Here is a 23,015-nt window from a genome sequence, read left to right as displayed (position 1 = left end):
GAGTTTCCTCACCCCAGACATATCTGACGATTTGGTAACAAAAAGTAGCAGAGGTTAACACGTCACATGCGGGTGCCGCAACCCCTGTTTTAGAGACTTGATTGGCGGTCTCTGACGAGGCCTATGTGGGTCGGCGTGAAATACTCATGGAAACAATGACGGATTAACGGACCTTCCGTCAGTAGGATGGAAAGTCTACCACTGGAAAGTAGTCTGCGCTCGGAGTAAAAACGCGGGACAATGGTCTAGTTCAGCGTGTTTATGAATTCCTTAGACACTCTACGCCTCGCGTACATCTTCCCCCTGGCACATCTGCAAATTTAGTTCCAAAATGTAGACCAGATTTTGAAAAAGTAGAACACAGTTTTGGTGTATTTTGGAGGCAGACAGATTCGGCACCCAAACAAACATATATGGTGGACCTCATGTGTGTGGGACAATCTCTTTGAATGACTGTATAAATCAATTCATTGAATGAATTATAATCATTATCATCTGAATAATATTTTAATAACACCCGTGTCACTACTGAGGGGGGCACGTACGGTCACACTTGAACACATGACCAGGGGTGCAAGGCGGTCTTCAATTGCCCATGTCACATGCACGGCCGATTCCATCATCCGCAAGGGGAGATCTTGCAGTTTACCGGTTCCCACTGTCATGCACAGACCCCAGCGAGTCCATTTCTGTTTGGACTTTCTTTTTGACTTGCACTCGGCATGATAAGAGGACCCCATGTGTCATCTTTTACTTCTCTTCTAAAGTATCTTTTGACAGTGTGGCAATGGGGTTCAAGTGCATGCAACCAAATTGTTGTTTGTGGTTGTTAAACTCAATTTGGGGCCAAGTCGGTCAATAAATCACATTTAAATGTGTAGAGCAGCTGTGTTAAAGCAGGCATTCTCCTTCAGGGGTGCACTAAGAGTAATGGCGGAAAAAATGTCTTCCATTTGAGTGTACTATGAATGATCTTTTTTTTTTGGGATCATATAAGCATGATTAATACTTGGGTCTCGGTCATTTGTTGAAGTCAACTTTTAAAATAATTATTTTTAAAGTGAGCGCGGGTGTTTTATTGGCTCCCCAGTCCCCACATGAAGGTCTGCACTTTTTAAAAATGACACAACATAATAAACAAATCCCCAAAGCTGTGGCTCATGGACCCCCAGGGGGTGGTGGTGGTGGGGGAGGGGTCAGCGGACCCTAGTTTGTCTCGAAAATCCACCATTGTAAAAGCAATGTTGCGGCAACGAAGAGCATGTTATAATTAAAAAAGGAACAATAATGAGCATATGCAGTGTATCCAGGTCTACCGTCTAACTACAAAAGGATCGATCAAAGTCAGTTCTGCTTCACGGAGCCCACCATCCTTGTCAGTCACACATGGGATGTGAAAACAGTTATTATGCTCGGTGGCTGAAGCACTTACGAGCAGCCCTACGTATTTATTCCAACCGATCCACAAGACATAAAGATCACCCCCCCCCCCCCCCAAAAAAAGTAAATCTGTCATTTTCTTTTCTCTGCTTCTACGCTCCCCATTAAGTCAGTTCCACTCTTTGACCCTGTGGGCAGGTGCGACTGTAATTAGCCATTATTTGACTATCAAAAGTCAGCAGTTGATTAAATGGCCCCCGAAGCGGTGCGCGGAGCACTTTTCCCTCTGAACCGAGCCCCATAATTTCAAAAGCTTCTTGCGACCTGCTGAGGGCCTTTCAGGTTCCGTGAGACGCGCTTCCGACCGCTGCTAAGAGCCTGTTGCCGGCAGTAATCAAAACTGATAATCTTATGGGAGAGAAAAGGGTGGGGGAGTGGGAGGGGAGGTGGTGGTGGGGGGGGGGGGTGAAAGAAAGGCTCGGGACTCAAGCAGAGAGCCTTCCATTAGAAGTGTGTTTTGGCGCTGAGGGGGTCCGTAGCCAGCAAGTGGTGAAAAATGCTGCCTTCTCAAGGCAAGTGAATGGCGTCTCTTTAGTGATTAGGAGCAGCAATAATGGGCACCCCTACCTGTTACCCCTAAGTCCATTTTATTGCTAATTCATTTACCTGTTATTTTAGACATACTTGACAGCAGTCACCTGCTAAGAAGTCATGTTTGTCAGGCAGGTATGCCCATTAGCTGGGGATCTTAAATCAACCACACAATGGTGCACAAGGGGCGGAGAGGGGGGGGGGGGGGGGGGCAAGAAAGGGCAGCATTGTTGGATACAGATAACACCATGCAGTTATCCTGACCTAACATGGAAAAACATTTCTTTCCACGCCAGAAAATAATTAGATTTTAATCCCCCGGTGTGGTACTCAAGTAATGCATTTTTTTTTTTTTTTTACTTTAAGACTGGCTAATCTGCTTTTGTGCTCAGCTGTGAAAATCCAGTACACTCCGCAAAAATAAAGCTTCATAAATGTGTCAAAATATGTGATTTAAAAAAAATGCTTTTATATTTAACATCTAAAGTCATTTCTATGACGGTATTTGTCACCAGGGGTACTCAAGGTGGGCCATGGACATATTTTGGTGTGGATCCTGCAGTTAAGTGTGTGATTTATTTTTAGTTATATTTATATATTCTTCCTCTATGTTCTCTAATTAGTCTCCCATTTTACTGAAACACTGCATTACTCAAAACAAAACAAAACCAAAAAAAAAATCCTAATTTCGCAGTGAATCATGCATCTGTTAAAATTCAGGCTCTGCTGAGTAGCATTCAATTTTCTTTCCCAGGGTAAATTGCTGACTGATCTTTTTCAGTGAGCAAAGCCATTAATATCCAACTAAATATTTGACGAGATGTGAGTTTATATTAGAATAAATCACGTCGCACACACACACACACACACACACACACACACACACACACACACGAGAATATTCCCAAAAGAGAATTGGGGTGGGGGGGGGGGGGGGGGATAATCACGTAGACTTCCTGGTTAATGTTGTGGATAATACTCCCGAGGGAAGAACTCTTTGTGAAAATATGAGCTTCTCCATCTGAAATGTCACATCTGAGATTAGAGTACGCTTCGATTCCTGATATCAAGTCTATCCCCGTGGCACGTGGAAAGTGAAATGGCTTTTTGGCGTTAATGTGGCAGAGCGAAGAAGCACAAACTAAATATGTAAATGCAAACAAAGATTTGACTGCATCATTACATTTGCCTATTGAATTTTCCCCCTGAGAGTCCATCACCTGAGTCAGTCGTCTGCACGGCGGGAACAAAAACAGAGTTGTGAGCCGACCCGCGTCAGCTCTTCTCTCTACGAGGGCTTGAATGAACCCAACATGGCTCGAACTGTTACCGTCACTTTCAATGTAACGAAATGAATAAAAGGATTATCCAGCGCGAATTAGCACGAGGACACATATTTTGTGAGTGCATATGTGTGTGTGTGTGTGTGCGTGTGTGTGTGTGTGTGTGTGATTTTCCCACCTCTCCTGGGAGATCCCCCACTCGGCCTAATCATTGTTTCTCCAACAGATAATTCTCGTGTCGTCGCCGGCGTCTCTACGTGCTGTCGTTTATGTGTTAATTAGCGCCGAGCAGGGCTGAGGGTGCTCTTCCTCTAATCACGTAATTAGGGGTGACGGCCTCCATGCTTGTTTACTCAATTAGCCGTCCTTTTTTTAATTACCCAATTGGAAGCCAGTCGACTGTCCTTGTTAGTTCAGGGAAAGATGATTCCCCGTTTGTGTGTGTGTGCGCGAGCGTGTGTCGTTTGTTGGCGAACACGAGTGGAGGCGGCAACAATTCTCGAGGCACTTTGGGGTAGGAAACCAAATTTGGTGTTCACCGGGAGGAAGGAGAACTGTGTTTTTCACCCTAAAAGAGCGAACGACTGCAAATTAATGAAACACGGTGCACACCAGCAATTCAATTTGTGATTTCCAATTACAGTAATCCCTCGTTTATCGCGGTTAATGGGGACCCAAACCACCCGTGATAAACGAAAATCCGCGAAGTAGCGACCAATTAACATAAACAGATTTTTAAAAAAATTAAGTCTGCAAACGGTCCGCGAGAAGCTGCAAAATAACAGCGAGTCACATAGAGCAACATATACAGGACTGTACTCCGTGTATATTAAAAATCCGCGATGCACTGAACCCGCGATAAACGAACCGCGAAGTAGCGAGCGATCACTGTATACCTCTGACAGTACAAACATGTGCAGGATCTATATTAAGATATTTTTTAATTTTTATTTTTGCAAGAAGACTGACAAACATGCCAGCATTCCCTTCTATGAGTGGATGCTGAGGCCACATGCTTCAAATTACTATCGGTCTCATTTATTTCCCGCAGATGTAGTCATTAATGATCACGTCTCTGCCATAAAAAGAAAGAAAGTGACGTCTCCTGGTGAGCAAGATTGATGGTTGCTTTAAAATGGAGGCGTCCGGGGCCGCCGCTATTGTTTCTCCCTTCCAGCCTCGCCACCTAAGCACCCCTCCCCCCCCCCCCCCCCACACTCCTTCCACCACCCCACTTCTCTTTCATGTGGATTAGGGCCAGCCGTTTATTTAACAGTTCATTTGAGCAAAGGGCCGAGCAAGGTGAAGGTGGTGGGAGGGAAGGCGGGGGTGGAGGGGGGCGTGGGAGGGGGGGCAGGATGGCTGGCAGGGCGTCTGTGCAATGCCGTGGCGGGACGTCCCTTTGCGGGATAGTGCCAGGCTGCGCTGCGGGGAGACGAGACAGGGCCTCCCCAGTGGACTAATGCCCTGTAATGAAGATTAAGACTTAGGCAGAGAGTCGAGAGTTCGGTGGCGATGGGCGGACTGGATGGGAGGGGGGGTGGCCGGTTGAGAACAAGGAAAGAAGCAAGAGGTTTGTTGTTGTTTTTTTCCACAAAAAATGCTTCGAATGTCATGAGTATAAACACAAATCCATGATCATTGTAATTATTTTTGTTTTGCCCCTCACTTTTTTCTTGCTGCAGCGTCACCATTTCTCAACGAATCCTCATCTTAAAGTCACCCCCCCGCCCCAAAAAAAATATTGGCATTCTTTTATGCCAGAGGAGCAAAAAAAGTCACGGCATCGAGGGACCGGTGTCCAATAAGATTGCTGTGATGCTGCTCACAATTGTCGCGGACAAATTGACCTCACGTTATGACGTGTTGCGATACATCCACCGGTGCGTATTTCATCAATCACATGCAATCTCCACGTATTTTACATTTGGGCCTTTTTGTGCCCTTGCGTGCGGCTGTGCGACCTCTCTTGCGTGTTCGGAGCACAAGCGGCCTCAACACACGCTATGCTTCACTTCGCACTCTGTGGCTAAAAGCTCCCCGAAGAGCTGTTAGGGCCAGACTTGCTTTGTCTTATACTCCACTTCCATCCGTCTACCTTTTCTTCTTCTTTTTTTTTTGTGGGTGCAAATGTTATATACTTCTGGCAGCTAAAATGTGTATGCATCAGTTTGGATGGATTTTGATGGATGAATAAGTAGGTGGGTGGAGAAAGGGTGACTTTTTTTTCACATGACCTTGTGTTGGCTGGGCCACCCTGGCTGTGTCTCATCCCAGACAGACCGTGTCTGTAAACTGGTCTGCCAGTTCTTGCCTCTCTTGGGCATTCTGGCATTCCTCCCCATCAACCACCCCCCCCCCCCCCCCACTATTCTCCGGCTGCCTCTTTTCCTCTGCAGGTTTCTATCACTCGCTCACGTTCTTTGTCGAGGTATTTGTCCCTTAACATGCAATTCTGAGGACTTCTCGGTGGCCTTGGTACTTTTCGACTTGAAATGACGACGCCATCCATTTCCATCATTCTAAAATCACAACACATTAATTATGACGCTGATTAATCTGCAGCCCCAAAAAGCTGAGATAACATTGCAAAAGTGTTTCGTGAAGTAGTGTTACAAAACGGGAACCCCCCCCCCCCCCCCCGCCCACCCACCACCCCTGCAGAGGTGACATTCTCACACTCAGACGAACCTTTTATCTCCCTCGTCTGACGTAGAAATATTTTTGACAAGGACGACCACACAACTCTATTCTCACGTCGTCACGCGGCCTCTTGGTCTCCACGGCAACACCCCGTGGGTCATCAAGTTATACCACCAACGCGCTTCCGAGGCCTGCCTTCTGTATTCACTCTGTCTGCTTTAATGGACTCGCCACTGCCTTGATAGACAAGACAGTGTGTGTGTGTGTGTGTGTGTGTGTGTGTGTGTGTGTGTGTGTGTGTGTGTGTGTGTGTCCACCTACACTGACAAAGTCCAGTGGTACTGTGTTTCAAAAAACATCTTATACAATATTCATAAAGCTTCAGTGAAATGTGTTCTCGTGAGAATTGAGAAGGAAATACTTTAGCACTTTACAATGTTTAAATTGGACTTGTTTCCAGCGACAAGTCTGTGCAAGCTCTGTGCACAAGTGCAAACACACACACACACACACACACACACACACACACACACACACACACACACACACACACACACACACACACACACTACAGGGAGGGCGTGTGTATTTGACCGTAATTACAGAGCTGTCAGGACTTTCATATTTCCTCCAATATGCAAAAGATCCATCCATCCATTTACAGCGGGGGTCACCAAAACTTTTAAAAGTGAGAGCTACTTCTTGAACAACCGATCAATGATACAAACACGCACACGGAAAAAAAAAAATAATAAAATGCTCATATTAAATTAAATTGTAGTATTCACGGTTATACCTTATGTGAAGAAAATGACCATGTTCAAGATTGCTCACAATAAATGGGGAAGAAATAAATACATAAATCAACGTGCAACACTTGATAACAAATCTCTGCCGGTGTTAAAATATCCCAGTTTTCAAACAGGCCTGTGGCTCCTCATCTGTCACTTGGGCTCTTCCTGGTGCCCACGGGACACCATGTTGTTGAGCCCTGATCTACAATATGCTCGTTCTTATAGGTTGGTAACCGATCTGCAGCCTTTGCCATCTGACTACGACAGAGAGGTGGGATAAATCCTGGACTGGTCGCCAGCCAAGCGCAGTAGTGTGCAAAAACAGCAATAATAAAAAGAAGACTTTTAAGAATCATATCGTGTAAATGGCGGCCCGGTGGTCCAGTGGTAAGCACATTGACCTCACAGTGCAGCTCCGGCCTTCCTGTGTGGACTTTGCATGTTCTCCCCGGGCCTGTGTGGGTTTTCTCCGGGTATTCCGGTTTCCTCCCACATCCCAAAAACATGCATGGCAGGCTGATTGAACACTCTAAATTATCCCTAGGTGTGAGTGTGAGTGTGGATGGTTGTTCATCTCTGTGTGCCCTACGATTGGCTGGCAACCGGTTCAGGGTGTCCCCCGCCTACTGCCCGAAGAAGGCCGGGATAGGCTCCAGCACCCCCCCGCGACCCTTGTTGTGAGTGCATACTCAGCCTCTTTTTGACACTCGAGGGGGCAGACATTATGGCAGGAAAACGAGTGCAAAAGGAGGCATAAGCTCACATTTTCTTTACTGAATGAAAAATGGAATAAACAGGACACGGAGGCAGTGCAATATCAGGCAATAGATGTGCAGACTGTGGCAGGCAGACCAGGACCATTGGAAGCTGAAAGCAGTTCCCAGTAAACAAACACGTGCACATACACACGCACACACACTCTCGCTCTGTCTCACACACGCGCACGTTGGCCTTTGAGGCATAATGACAGCATTCTACAGTAACCATCGTTGTAAAAGTTCCCACAGACGAGCTCGGCATGAAGACCGTTTGAATTCTCATTCCATCTAAACTCGTCTTCCACTCCCCAAAATGCCTTTCAAGTAACTGACTTTGACGAGATCTCCCGAAAATCAGGAATGTTGGCCGACAGACCTCGGCGGTGCCTCCAGAGTCATTAAAAAAAATAAATTAAAATAGTCTGACGTGATTATTGCAAACTTGACCGACATTTCTGACAAGCAAGTGCTGAAACACAAAGGCAGTGTATTTTGGATTGCCAACGCCAGGTTTACAGAGGTTAAAAAGTTAAATACAGATGTTGAACACATTTTCCTCTGCACTGGATTACCATCAAAACCCTTTTAATTAATGTATATTATTTTGGACTGCACATATATACACTGAACATGACATCGGACATGGAGCGGAGTGAGCATTCCTCGAGATGGTTTCAACTTCATTTGTGTCTGATCGAGACGGTGTCAGAAGGCAATTTTATGCTTTGAAAGATTATCCTGCCCGCGAAGCAAACCTTCCTCAACAGGCAGGATTTTGAACATGTGAGCACAATCTTAGAATATTTGTCTCTGTGTGTGTCGGTGTGTGTGTGTGTGTTTTGGGGGCTGCCGCTTATGGAACCATATAAAAACATGTCACTCAGAACCCATTAAAAATAACCCCACCCAGCAGAAGAAAGAGACCCATATCATCATTAAGTCATCTTGGGGCAAAGTGAAAACCACAAATATTATTCCTGCACCTCTCTCCTCCACGACACCCACGCAGATCACACACACACACAAAAAAAAAAAGAGACATAGCCGCCTTCTTTTCATTTCATAGCAGAGAGTTGGAGAATGACAGGACACATTTAGGGTCTTCTTTCTCTATCCATGGCGACTTCGCACCTCTATCCAGTCTTTCATTTCAACAGTCCCACGCGCATCTTAATATGATTATATGATTCCGTTTTCAACAGTTGTCTTTGTCTTAAACTTTGGTCAAGTTTTTCCACTCGTTTTTTGTCACCCAAAACAAGACTCGGCCATTCATTTCCCAGAATCTACGCACGTTCATCCAAAGCATTTTCCCCTAAGTTGTGTTTCAACAGACAGCAAAGACATATTCCATCATAAAAGCTTTTATTAACCGAACGCAATAACCCCCCTAGTCAGCTCAGCAAAACTCGGGCAATAATAGCGGAACACATCCTGTCAACACTTGTGACTTCAAAATAAAAGCCAGAAATATAATAACATAGTTTCACCACACTTTCTTTGGCCCCATTGTGGCTTATTTAGCAGCCACACTCAATAAACAAGCACAAAAGATTGAAAGTGTGACTGCACAGCAAGCCAGCATGGTACCAAAGAAATGTGCTGAAACTTTTATGATGCTGGAGTGCTTTTAGTTTAGAGGCCTGACTTTTGACAGGATGTGTTAGTCCAATGTTGCCCCAACTTTCCAGACTGTTGCTAAGTGGACCTAAAGTGTTTATTGCCTTGTGTAATGAATAAAAGCATGAAATGTGCCATCTGTTGAGCCCTCGTTACAAAATATGAAAGAAAGTCCTCAGCTCCTCCCATTTGGTAATGGCGGCGACAAACAAGAACTCTCCCCTCAACGCTGTCTTCCATATGTCATCAAGAGTCTTCAATGAAGGTAAAAGTGGATTCATGTTCATTAATCCACTCCATCAGTCTTTGACATTATTTTCTAATGTTTATGAATGCTTTTATGCTCCTTATTTTGAGGATCTAGATTCCAAACTCTGGAGTGGATAACGTGGATTTGCTTGATTTCCGATGGGAAATGTTTTTGTTTGTTTGTTTTTTGGGGGGGGGGGGGTGTTACGTCACGTCAGACGTAAATGATTAATCACAGAAAAATAATTTCCATAGTACCGACCTAACTTATTCCTATTGTACCTACCAACCACATGACACCATCTTTTGGTCCATATTTCTCAATGAACGGCTGAATGATTCATACAAACATGCATATTAGCCTACTAATCTATCCATTCATTTCTCCCTCATCAACCCCCATCAATATTCCCTCCCTGACTTTATCCTTCAATCCCGAAAGTACTACCAGCGCCGATTTCGAGTGTACAGTATTCATTTTGTATTTTTTAAATTATATTTCTGGGGCTGCTGTATATCAAATGCCGATGTCAAGAATGTTCTTCTTCGCTCTGTCCTATGAAGGAACTTGACCACCACTACAAGCACCTTGAGCCCAGCGGCAGGGCGCTGACCGAATAACAGTAAGGACGATGACAGTTTGGTCGCTGAAGAAGTTTCTTTTGAACGAAGGACATTTCAATTACAAACAAATATTTTATTGATATTTATTATTATTATTATTGTTATTGTTGTTGCTTGATGTTATTTTGTATTGTTTTATGTTTGATATAGATCCCGCCTAGCTCTTTGTATGGCTGCATTTTGTTTTTGTTGCTTTGTTAATTTTTTTTAATTAAAACTATGGAAAAGCACATTTGTAAAAGTAAACCTCAGCTGGAAGGAGCGTATACAATACAACACGATACATGGAACACACGCGCTCACAAACACACGCGCGCACACACACGCGGCTATGTATCCCTGTAACCGTGGGGCATTTGTGATGTTCAGTATGATGAAAAAGGACTTGCTCCCATGGCACACCGGGGTGGCAGTGATGATAATATCCAGATAATCATTTCAAACAAATTATCATAATTATCAATCAATCATGAGCCAATTTCAGGGGGGGGGGGGGTTAGAGGTTCGAGGTGGAGTTGGCAAGGAGGTAAACTATGGCCTGAAGCCATGGATCGCTTTTGTGACCCGTGAGCCTCACTCTGTACGCATAATAGCTCTCGTACATTCAGGGTCATTTAGCGACCCTATTGAGAAACTCCTTTATACAGCTTGATATGGGGGGAAAAAAAAAAGAGTAAGAGAATCATACTCAAGCGTATGCACATGCACACCCACAGCTGCAGCCGACCCCCTTTGGCTTTAATGTCTTTCAACACAGAGTGGGGAAAATCTTCTCGAAGGTCAGAGTTCATTTCAACTCCTGTCAGGGTCCCATTTAGGAGCCATGACACATTAAAACCATGTTTAATATCTATTAATGTTTAATATCTCATCTTTCTGATGTGGAAATCGCCAATAATAATGTTTTATATATACAGTATGCAGTATATATTTTATTTTATTGTGTAATTTACTGAAAGGGGAGCATACCTGTCAGAACAATCCATGATTGACTTCCTGGAGAGCATCACGGTATGAATAAGTTGCCAAGTGGGATAGAGTCGCAGAAATCCTCCTGACATAGTTGGCTTTCGCGGTTAACTTTCCGCGAAAAGCAACATGAACCGATTGAATCTGAGGACCGAATGAACGGAACTCGCGGACAGAAAGCAAGAAAGGAGGTGAGAGAAAGATAGTGGCCTTCGGGGTAGATGATCGCCTTGGGAAAAAAGCAATCAGTGCTCATTGATTTTCTTTGCAGGCTGAATGGAGGGTGTCTATCTGGAAGTCATTATCTGCCATCTGATCTGCGCCAGTGTTTACACACATCAGGGCGGACAGCAGCGCTCTTCTGAAGATGAGGATTAGTACCGAGACACACACACACACAAAGCATCGACTGTCTTCATCACCACCCCCCATCTTTATATCACCTTTAAATCCAGGGACTCTGAAAGAGAAACAGCCGTACTCTGACACCCTATTAACTTCCACAGACGGTCGGGTGTGTGTGTGTGTGCAAAAGAGAATACATGTAAGCAGGGCCTAGACAGCTAAACAGACGGATCGTCGGGTTTTGTGTGGTCGGCCCAAACCAAATCAAACAATCCCTGATACTTTCCCCGATGGCCTCCGATAGCCATCTATAGCTCGAACAACACCGTCCGTCCCGTCTGCAAAGCTAACCAGAGAGCCAAGGAATGAGCAGAGGATGAATGCTGTGAGTCGAGAGGGGATTCAGATAGCGGATCTATTTATTTTCTGTCTGCGTCCAGACGGGAGGAGGATGCACGTTTTTCTCACGTGCCCTCTCAATAGGGATCGATTTGCCTTGAATGGCAGTTGAGGACAAGGCACGACTTCAGATGGCAAGACTTGAAATCTCTTTCGCACAAACACACAGTGTAGGTGATGTATAACGCACAGTGAATTATATATCAAGTTTGTGTTTTGCATTTTTTAACGGTCAACAAGCATGCGGTGAATGCATAATTCAGAGGCCATTAGCGACAAAGTGACACGCACCATTTTTAGCTCGTTTTGTAAATGCTGCACGGCAAACCAATGAGGCACAAAGCTAGCAAAATATATATATATTTTTAATTCCAAATTTAATTAACTCAATTAACATTCTGCCTTAATCAAGCATAGCCATGGTGAAGGCAGGAAAAGTCAATGCCGACGTGCGCGCGTACGTTTGTGTGTTGAGTATGATGCAGATGAATGAGTACGTCGTAAGAAATGGCTCATGCATAATTTCATTCATATTCATAACAGGCATGTGGCCTGCTGCCACCCGGTGAGGGCCCACCACAACTCACACTCTGCATAATGACCCGTGTGGCAAGGGCGTGTGTTTTAGATTTTTACATTCTGCCGGTGATTGTACACTTTTGTGGGATTTCAAAATGAGCGTGTGTGTGTGTGTGTGAGTGTGTGTGTCAACGTACATGCACGTGTGCGTTGGTGTGGTGGAGTTCTCGAAAACGTTTTATTCCACATTGTGCTAATTTAGGAAAAGGAAACAGTTTAAATACCACGTGGTCAATTCTTTAACCAAAGATCTGCGAATAAAAGGGTATTACTAAGTAGTCAGTGACTTGCATGTCTACATGACAAAATAGCACCTTTGAATTGAAATTAAATTCATATACCGGACCAATATAAGTTTCTAATAAGGAGTGATAAGAAAAGTTGAATGAATCTCTTAAAGGCCTGTAAACACACACAAGGCACATAAAATGCAAAACTATTCGTTCACTCTCGTGGAAGTTTACCAGAAAATCTACGCATCGGACAAATGAGAATGAAACAGTGTATATGTAAACACAAACATTTTCAACCACACCACGTCATTTAAATATGTGTCTGCTAGCTTGCTAAGATTAACGCAAAATGTTAGCATCGATATTAAAAAAACAAACAAACAAACAAACATTCAAACACATACAGGAGCAGTACACCTTCAACAACAATACTTAGAGGCATATTCTGTAGGAACAACAAATAATTAAATGCTAGCACGTGGTACTTATTTACTGTACCTGGCTAGCCCCTTTTCAAACCCCTGTGCTTTCGCTATTACACAGGTGGTTGTGGTAATGTACTTTATTCTAGCACACCTTATAATTGCACATTTATCAAGGCTCTAAAATTCAACATCATTGGTAAAGCGAAAACACTCGCATGGTTAATTTTCTCATCGCTCATTTAGCTGTCGGTCCGAAAGGCCCTTGTTGGCAGCGACCTCAGCTGCCGCCATGCTTCACGGCTTCACCAAGTAACAGAGAGTGTCCACTTGGTTGGGGCCATCGTTCTTTCATGGACCATTAGATAGATGGACATGAACCCCGGCAAAGGCCTGTCCTGTCCTGACCTGACCTGGCGACATTGGCTGGTTAGGGCGAGCTGCCAAGTCTCCGCAATAAATTTATCACCTCACACAGTGGTCAGCGACTGGCTAATGAGATTTAACCGCTCTTGTGTGCCAGTGTCATTGATTTTTTTCTCTTTCGGGTGTGTTTCTGAAGCTTTCCTGAAGTTCGGGTTTTCTTGTGTTTTGTTTCCACCCATGACGTGACTCACTGGTCAACAAAACTGTATACAGTATTCCAAATATGTTCATGATGCCTTGAAAACGCATTGAACCTCTTTTCAGCGTAACCCGTTTACTACTACTTTCCACCCCTATAACGTTCACATTTCAAAGTCCCGATTTCACATCATTCATTTTCCATTTGCCGATTTTGCTTACAACGAACACCTTTATAACGTGCGCTTCATGATAACGACCAGATTTTTCCCACAAAATAGTGAAAAGGCTTTCGTTGCAACGGACCGTGGGAAGCTAACTGCCGCCGCGACCTCGCTTACGAACAAAACGTACAGCGTGGGATCATCTCGTACATTGTTGTACTTCTGGAGGCACGGCGCACGTGGTCTGAAATCGGCTCTCACTTTCGAAAGCAGACGAAGCTCAGCCGACACTGCGAATTGGCAAAGTCGACGATTTCGGCAATCATCCGTAGTGGCAATCAAATCATGGCAGAGTTCGAGGCCAACAGATGATCGTAAAGGGCTTTGGCGGCGCAGCCCATGCTGAACCGGAGAAGGCACTGAATGTTTTCAGAGATGAAGTAGGAACGCGACAGGTATTTGCTTCACGTCTTATAAAATCATTTTTTCTTCATATACACGTATTTGTAACTGACATGTTTAACTTATTATACATCGTAGCTGGCCGCCATTTTGTTGGAAAGGGTTACAACGAACTACCGTTAGAACGTACAGATTCGTTATGTTCCTCGAGGTACGTTGTAACCAGGTTTGACGGCATTAAATAGAACAGTGGAAACTCGTCTTAAAATGAAATCGAGCCTTACTCAATTCGTGCGTGAGGACGCAACATCGTACCGCACGTCAGCGTGTTATTGCTCTCTCAACACAGACGTTTCGTTGCATCGACAATCACCTTTAAGGCACGTACGCACAGCTGACTTGTGCGCGACAAAAACAACACAAAGCCGACTCGACGCGCATGAACAGGTCCTACCTTTTTGACGCAGCTGTCGGGGGACGACTCGTCGTGGTCATTCATCATCTGGGAAGACAAAGAATTACGATGATAAGGACAAAAACTGAAATGACATCGAAAGAGAATATTGATCTCTGTTCCGTACAAAGGCCTCGGTCGGCCAAGAGGGTGTGACACGAGCAAGAGGCGTTCACAGTACTTCACATTTACCCTTTGAACCTTTGATGGACCGAGAGGTCACCCAAACACACAGAAGCAAACATTACGCCGCACACGCCCCTCCGGATGAATGAACACCCCGAAGATTTGACGTTAATTCTCCGCTTGAGCGTTGCAGGAAATTTAGCTGAGACTGTGTCTATGTGTGTGCGTATAATTAGGCCTTCAAGCAAGATTTACTCAAGGCCAGATAGGTAGCAGAATGACCTCAGTGTCTGCCACAGGGAATGAGGGAATGATGAAGTGATGGGGCGACACGGCTGCAACGAGAGGGTACTTCATATTAAATGCTAAATCCGCGTCTCATTTGATGTCCTCTCACTCTTCCTTCTCCGATGCCCATTGATGGCAAGTGATGAGTAATTGGAAATGGCTTTTGGGGGGGAAATTTGTTACAAGGCATCCTCGAAGAGAGGCACAAGGCATGGTAGCCTCACTTTCCCCGCTTCCCGCTGCACTTTTAACAGTTGTTGTGCTCTTTGTCGACTTAAAGTAGAGCAGACAGGAAAAGTTCCCGGCCCATTAAAGAAGGCGCATGAGGCATTTATCTGTTCCGGAATCTGCCGTGGACACTGTGACGTGACTCTGTGCCATACAGCTGCTTCTTTCTTTTGTGCTTTTCTGCAACCATGTTGTCGATTTCACTTGTTTTTGTTTTATTTTGAGAGGGAAGAAATTTCATCTGTGCTGTATGCTACACATACAGCACATTTGACAATAAAGTTGTATCCAAAACAATCCAATCCAATTCACGCCAAATGACGAATGGTAGTGAATGGAGATGCGCTCACTTAAACCAGTAGCCATTAAAGCTATGCTAATTATTTAGCTTGATGAAGGAAAAAAAGCTTTGGGCTAAAAAAAAAAAAAAAAAAAAACCTGGCTTGTGCACCTCTAAAATAAACACACTTTTGGACATTGTTCACCCAATATCCGTTACAACAACAAATAATTCACAGAATGTATTCTGGAGCGTATGCTCCATTTAGTGTGAAGCAACTGCCCTCCCAGGTACGAATCTCCCTCCTTATGTTCGTCATACTGCATCTGTCACTGGCCGACAAAGTTGTACATTATTGTTTCAAGGTTTGAGTCCTAATATTTTCATCTCCATGACTTCTTATGGGTAAAATATTTAAAATCAAAGCGAATTGAAGTTGACCAGCATCCTGGAACAAATTGTTTCATTTTAGTGGTTTCGCTCTCGATGTAATTGCGCTTCAGCAAAACACACAATAAAAAACAACATTTTCCCCCTTTCTGAGAATGTTAATATTTCCTTAGAAATGTCATTTTTTAATGAATGGAGATGACAATAAATCACCAAGATGGAGAGCAAGACGTTGGGTGTGTGCGTGGGTGGAAGACTTCCTCTTTCTTGTACCAGCTGCAATTGTTTACAAAACCAGCTACTGCGTTGGGTCGCCTATAAATGCGTCCAATAAAAGTAACAAAGCACCCCCCCCAAAAAACAAAACAAAACCCCAAAACGGTCCAAAACGGGGGTGCTGGAGCCTATCCCAGCTGTCTTCAGGCTGTAGACCCTGAACTGGTTGCCAGCCAATCGCAGGGCACACAGAGACAAACAACCATCTGCGCTCACACGCACACCCAGGGACAATTTTGAGTGTTCAATCAGCCTGCTATGCAAGTTTTTGGGATGTGGGAGGAAATCAGAGTACCCGGAGAACTGGGGTGTGGAAGGCCGGAACTGCATGGGATTGAACCCGGTACCTCTGCACTGTGAGGTCGACGTGCTAACCACCGGACCACTGGTGCAAATATATCTATCTATATATATCTATATCTAGATATCTCTCTCTCTCTCTCTATATATATATATATATATATATATATATATACAGTATATATATACATATACAGTATCTATATCTATATCTATATACTGTATATAGATAGATATAGATAGATATAGATACTGTATATATCTATATATATCTATCTATATATATATATATATATATATATACTGTATATATACAGTATCTATATCTATATCTATAGATATATACTGTATATATATACAGTATCTATATCTATATCTATAGATATATACTGTATATATATACAGTATCTATATCTATATCTATAGATATAGATATATACTGTATATATATATATATATATACATAGATAGATAGATAGATAGATAGATAGATAGATAGATAGATAGATAGCATCAACAAGCATGACAATTAGGCAAGCTTTGTCTTTTTTAGTTGTAGGCGGGAGGGTGGAAAGATAAAATGACAATCAAAAATATGCTAAAAATAGATCTAGTGTATGTAGACCGCATTTTGATCCTGTGAAAGAATGGTTACTGAAAAGTGATACTCACTCAAGAGTGTTTGACTTGCTTTCCTAAAGTAGAGAAGGAATGTTTTGTAAACGAAAAGCTTTTCTTTCAGTCATTACTCAATAACTGGGCACCCTGACTGATGAAAATGTATCCATAGTACATTTTCCGCTACATCCTGATAGCTACAGTGTGTAAATGAAGAAGAGCATCCATCATATAATAATTGAGGAGCAATTCCGTGTCATTGTACTGATACTGCGCCATGAGAAATGTGATCACAGCAACATCGATTTTATCTTATTGGGGTTTGGGTTAAGAATCAAATTTGTCAGTACAGGAAGGGCACGGTGGAACATACGTGGACAGTGACAGTGTACTAAGATTACAATGCAATTTAATAGAATATTGATATCTGTACATTGAACAGCTACAATAGCATTTTGTTTCATCACAAATAGGAACCGCATTGCGATTCCCTTTCAACACTGACGTACAGTATGCACACGTGTGCATAATTACATATGCAGAAAACACTGACACGTACTGTACACACACAAACACGCACACACACACTCACTTACGCACACACATAGACGCTGACAGACAGAAAGAGCAACAGAACCCCACCATGCAAATAAATACAATATTAATTAAAGAGGTAAAATGTGATTGGCCACTGACTGCTGCTGGAGCTGTGATTTATTGCAGATGTCATTTCAAAGTGACTTTTGCTCCGGCTCACTGAGACAAGTCCAAATAGAGGCTAGCTTATGTTGAGAAGGATAGATTTTCCACTACATAGACAGAACTAAAATGTCCATTTGTTCTGTATCTAGCCGGCTGAGCGCTGACATGTCAATATGTCTCGCGGAGAAGAGAAAACACCGCAACCAGGGTAATTAGAAAGTGTGTGTGTGTGTGTGTGTGTGTGTAACTCTCGCCCTGGCCCGTATGACCTCAACCAAAAACAAATCCAGTTATGGCTTGATGAAAGTGCAGCCACCTGCACAACCATTCTGCTCATTAGCAGTATGCATCGATGTGTGTTTATGTATCTCACCGTGTCCACGCCGGCTGCATTGTACCCATTATTAAAGTTTCAGTGTGCAGCTTTTGTTATTGGACAGAGTCAGGAGTCTTTCAACGCCACTTTAGCGCCATTCGTATTGACATGCCACGATGACCAAGCGCGCACACAAAGAAAACACAGCGCCGAGCGAGACGTGTGAAGTGACGGAGAGCCTTTGTTTTTACAGGACGTGTCACAGTCTAAAACACTTGACGGAGCTAAATCCCGCTCTGTTCATTTCCAGAACTAAATTAATGTGAAAGGCCAGCAGAAACGCGCCAGAGAGATTTTTTTTTTGTTTTGTTTAAGGCCCATTATGCACATGTGTTGGCTTGTATCCACCCTCCCAAAAAAAAAAAAAAAACGAGGCCTGCAAGAACAGACTAAATCAGAATAATCTATTTATACAAGTCACAGATGCAAAGGATATGTCAACGGCCATAGCAACTGCAGGAGGAGCCTGACGTGAGCTTGCTCATCATCATCCACGGAGGACAACTGGAGGTTTGTGCCGTAGGAAAATGTTAGCCCCGTCTTGCCAAGAACAATTCTCTTCAACTCTGAATAATAAGAAGCAATACGGCAGCACAGCCCAATAGATGGCTACGAATGTCACCAAAACCGCAAGTTTCCAAAAAGAACCATCAGCAAACAAACCTCAAGGTTTTTTTTAACCAGGGCCCTGTCGGACAAAGCCACAGCAAAAAAGCCACAAATTGAGAGTTTTGCTCACATTTATTGGGATCTTTTGCAGCTTCTTGGCACACGGACTGGACCTTATTTCGGTGGATAGATTATTGATCTGCAGGATGGAGTGATGGGAAAAGAAGCCAGGCTCAAGTCGCTCATTGCAAATGTTAGCGAACTAAAGGTCAGTTCGGTTCGGATTGAGAAATGCTAAATAGGGCGTACCAGTGTGGGTGGGAGTGCGACATATTAGCCGAAACGAAAAAAAAGAAAACAAGTGACACAATTGGTTCTGAATACACTCTCTGTTGTATTCCACAGTATTTAAAAAAAGATGACGTTTTTTCTTGTATATGCTTATACATACATTTCACTCTGTACTGTGTACAGTCCATTTTTTTAAAATGGTGTTTTCTTGTGCATGCATTTGTTTTTCTACTTTCTCTTTTTCATAATTTTTTGCAAATTTCTCCATTGTGGGACAAAGTTTTTTCTTCTTCTTTTTCTTTATATTCCATTCATAAAACATTGGAAGTGACAATTCTTTGATGACCATCCAATGATGGCAGGTTTTCTAGCTCCACTCATAGGACCCTATTTTTGTAGACAGGCATTTACTCGGTGTAAAAATTGGTGCATCTTCCATTTTTTTTGCCGGGGCAAGTCTACTTTACCACGTTTGGGGTTTTGCAGACCGCGCTATGCCTCGCTGGGTGTTCCAGTGGTTTGAGGCTATCTTCTATTTCACGCATCTGGTGCACCTGACAATTTGATGACAGAAAGTAGACTAGACTTTAAACCAGCTGAAAACAGGTCTAAGTTGTGGTGCACATGATGAAACGCGATCCAAGTACAGGCGGACAGATTCTCCGTCACGTTGCCAAGTGTGGCGGATGTGATCGTATATCATTGATAAATAAGACATCAGCGTGCATCAAAACCGCTGAATCGCTGTTGAAATCAATCCATTGAATACATTATAATTATCTCCATCCTGAATATATTTTTAAAACACATCCCTGACTGCGACACAACTGGTGTGCGCGTGCGTGTATGTGTGTGTGTTGTCACACACAGGTTGCACAATCAGGGGTGGAAGGTGGTCTCCAGGTGGTCACTTTGTAGCGGCTAGCCATGTCGACTATGCGCCTCCACTGAGGTGACAATTCTGATTCGCCAGAAGCCAAGTCTGTTGTGTTCACTCCCACAACGACGCAAGCGCACATTTCTAGCTGTGCCCGTCGACAAAAATACCAAAAGAAAGAAAACTCCACCCATGTGCACAAATACACTGCACGTTGCGCTAGACTTGCACTGGGCACTCACAAAAAAAATAAATAAAAAATAAAAAATAAAATGGAGTCAAATGTGTACCACTCTGACAAGAAACCCATTTAAGGGGTACTGAAGGAGGAACGGTTCTGCCACATAACTAATTTTACCAAAACACGGAGCCCAGCTTTATCAAAGCACCTCTAACACAGCCATTTTTTTGGGAAGGGTTCCAAATCAATAACTGCACCCGACTGCCCCAAAAAGGAAGAAAAGTAGCAACACGAAGTCTCCGGAATTATTTTCTCACATGTCCATTGCTATCATTTGAACACTTCGGATAACGAGCCATTTACACTTTCCTGCAAGAATCAGTTCTTGCCTGTTTGAATAAGGATACACCATGAATGCAGTCTGTTTTTTAACAACAGTCTGTCTCGGGACCCATGGCTGGCTTTGCTCCTACGAATCAGTATAAAACTGGACTATTTTGGGACTTCCCAGAGGTAGGGGCCCTTGACAGCTGACCCAAAACAAGACCAGAGCTATGACCTCTTAAGAACATGCCTCAACAATGAGGTTGCCCATAGAGCTTAAGTGGCGAGGCAGGGGGAGTAGGAAACAAGGCCGAAACGGTCACTGTTAAATAGCAGGAAGCTGGGCGTCCATCAGATAGAAAATATTTATGATGACTTTAATAAGTGGAGAAGCAGAGGTGTGCTGGCCAAGGCAAACACAGGAGAGTGCTGATAGGAAACATTCTTTCGCCGGCTCCCCTCCCGTTTGTCCGTCTCGGTTGATCGAAAACGCGATTCCGAGTAATCGCCGTTTGATTCATGATCATCATGTCCACTTTGCCGTGAAGCAAATTGTGAGACAATTATATCCAGAACATTAGCAAAGGCAGCGGTAATCGAGTTGCCGGTTGTTGAAAAGAAGCAGGAGAGGGATCTGATTAGCTTAGCGACTGATCGCATCGGGCTAAAGCTAACAGTCGCCCAACCCAACATCTCGATGGGGCTACGCAGGGTGCGGCCCGTGACGGAACAGTGGTGAGATAGAGCTTAGTGCACAAAGGTTAGATTTGGAAGGCAAACACGGCCACGCATTGTGCGACTCTGCAAAGTCACGGCCACTTGTCTAATACAAACGGCGGGTATTTACAGAATGAGCCATGACCCCGCATGGCCCGATGAGCCTTTGTGTGATTTATAAAGAAATCCCAGAGTGAAATATGCTGCCGGGGTTTTCATTGACCCCAGACGTTTGGTTTTTTGTTTTTCCCCGCCTCATCATTTCAAAGTCTTCGCAGATCTTGCATTGACACAAAGGCTTGGTATGAATCAAATATTCGTGTTTGTACGTCTGACGGTTGAAGCATTTGCTGTAAAGCAGTTTTATTATTATTATTTTTTAAACATGATGATGATCCCAGGACGAACTTGGGCAATCACGCCAAGGAAGACGGAGGGAGTGGCAAGAGAGCAAATATATTAAAAGGGGTTATATTTCCATGGAGCCGATATATGGTCATCCATCACCTGGCGTCCCAAGCCCTTCATCCTTTTAAGGCATTTGCCTCTGAGCTTGATATCGACAGAGCTGTACAGATAAATTATCTGCTTGGCCTGCGCTTTATTGATAAGTCATTTGGGCAGATGATCAGTAATAATCATAAGTGAATAACGGCGCGCCGATAGATCTTGTGCTGGGAAACATAGTGACAGCCAAAGGGTTAAGGACCAATAAATAACCTCGCGTTTGCCCTAAGAGGATTGTCCGCAAAGTATCAAGAAAAGGCTGCGAGGTGACTTTCAGATCGTGATATATGACATTCTCCTTCTTCGCGCAGTTCATCGATACATGGCAGGATGATGAAAAAAAATCATATAGCCTTGAATCGAATGATCTGCTATTTTTTCTATGACACGTGCATCGGAGCAAGCAAGAGTTACGGGACTAAGATTTAGGGTCTTCTTGACTTGAGACCACATAAGATTGAATCAAAGGTCACGCCACTTCATTTCACATACCGCGGTTGCCAGTGAAGCCACGTAGGACTGTTTACATCTTGCAGAGATTGTCATTTTCAGCCCGGGCATTCACCCGTTTTCTCATCCGCTTATCCTCACGAGGGTCGCGGGTGTGCTGGAGCCTATTCCAGCTATCTCCGGCAGCAGGTGGGGGCCACCCTGAACTAGTTTGCAGCCAATCGCAGAGCACACAGAGATAAACAACCATCTGCCCTCACGCTCACATCTAGGGACAATTTAGAGCAGTGGTTGTTAGCCTGGGTTCGATCGAACCCCAGGGGTTCGGTGAGTTGGTCTCAAGGGTTCGACGCAGCCTCTGCCATGGAGGGTAAGACACACGTGACTCAACATGTTAGTTATGACACGCCCGCTTGGCCATCACAGGTTGCAGATGATCACATGACATTGCTTGCCCAATCAGTGCTGCGGGAAATATACGGCGTACAATAAAAAAAAAAAAGGATACTTATCTCTTGAAATTTTATTTACTTTTTTCTGTTTTTAATAAATGTTTTTTTTTAAATATCTTGAATTTGTAAAAAAAAAAATATATAGATCTTTATTATCTTTATAGATCAATACAAAATAGATAGTTTGCGGCTGGAAGGGTTTACACAGAGGTCAAGGCCTTCGAAAGATGTTGATCAAGGGGACGCTTGAGGAACTCAAACCCATAGTGGCAAGCCTGTGGCCTACTTTGTTTTCGTTTCGCCAGTTCAATCTGATATATCTAAAACAACAAACGTGAGACACGAATAAGTACAGTCGCAACCGTAATAGAGATCAATTATAAACGCCCCGCCGTCCTTCCCTTTCTATACTATTAAGTGTCCACTTACTTTTTTTTTTTTGGGCCTTTCCTCATTCTCTCAATTGCTTTTTTGTCCGAGCGCGAGCCCGCGTGTTTACAAGGAAGACGTCGAGCTTAGAAGTTAGGTCATCAGCAGGACAGAGGTGAAT

General features: G+C 43.7%; 1 protein-coding gene across 5 annotated transcripts in view; it reads right to left on the bottom strand.

The window, feature by feature from the left end:
• Positions 1 to 23,015, bottom strand: part of prdm16 (PR domain containing 16) — a 190,887-nt gene that overhangs the window by 69,687 nt on the left and 98,185 nt on the right. For all 5 annotated transcript variants that reach the window (XM_086110079.1, XM_086110096.1, XM_086110121.1 and 2 more), the window contains exon 3: positions 14,474 to 14,521. In XM_086110079.1, coding sequence (XP_085966205.1) covers positions 14,474 to 14,521 — 48 coding nt within the window. The remainder of the gene's footprint in view (positions 1 to 14,473; positions 14,522 to 23,015) is intronic.

This window comes from Hippocampus guttulatus, chromosome 1 (assembly GCF_054856545.1).
Source record: "Hippocampus guttulatus isolate MCC_2025c chromosome 1, RoL_Hgut_1.0, whole genome shotgun sequence".
NCBI classification, from domain to species: domain Eukaryota; kingdom Metazoa; phylum Chordata; class Actinopteri; order Syngnathiformes; family Syngnathidae; genus Hippocampus; species Hippocampus guttulatus.
This window is presented reverse-complemented; position numbering and strand designations above follow the sequence as displayed.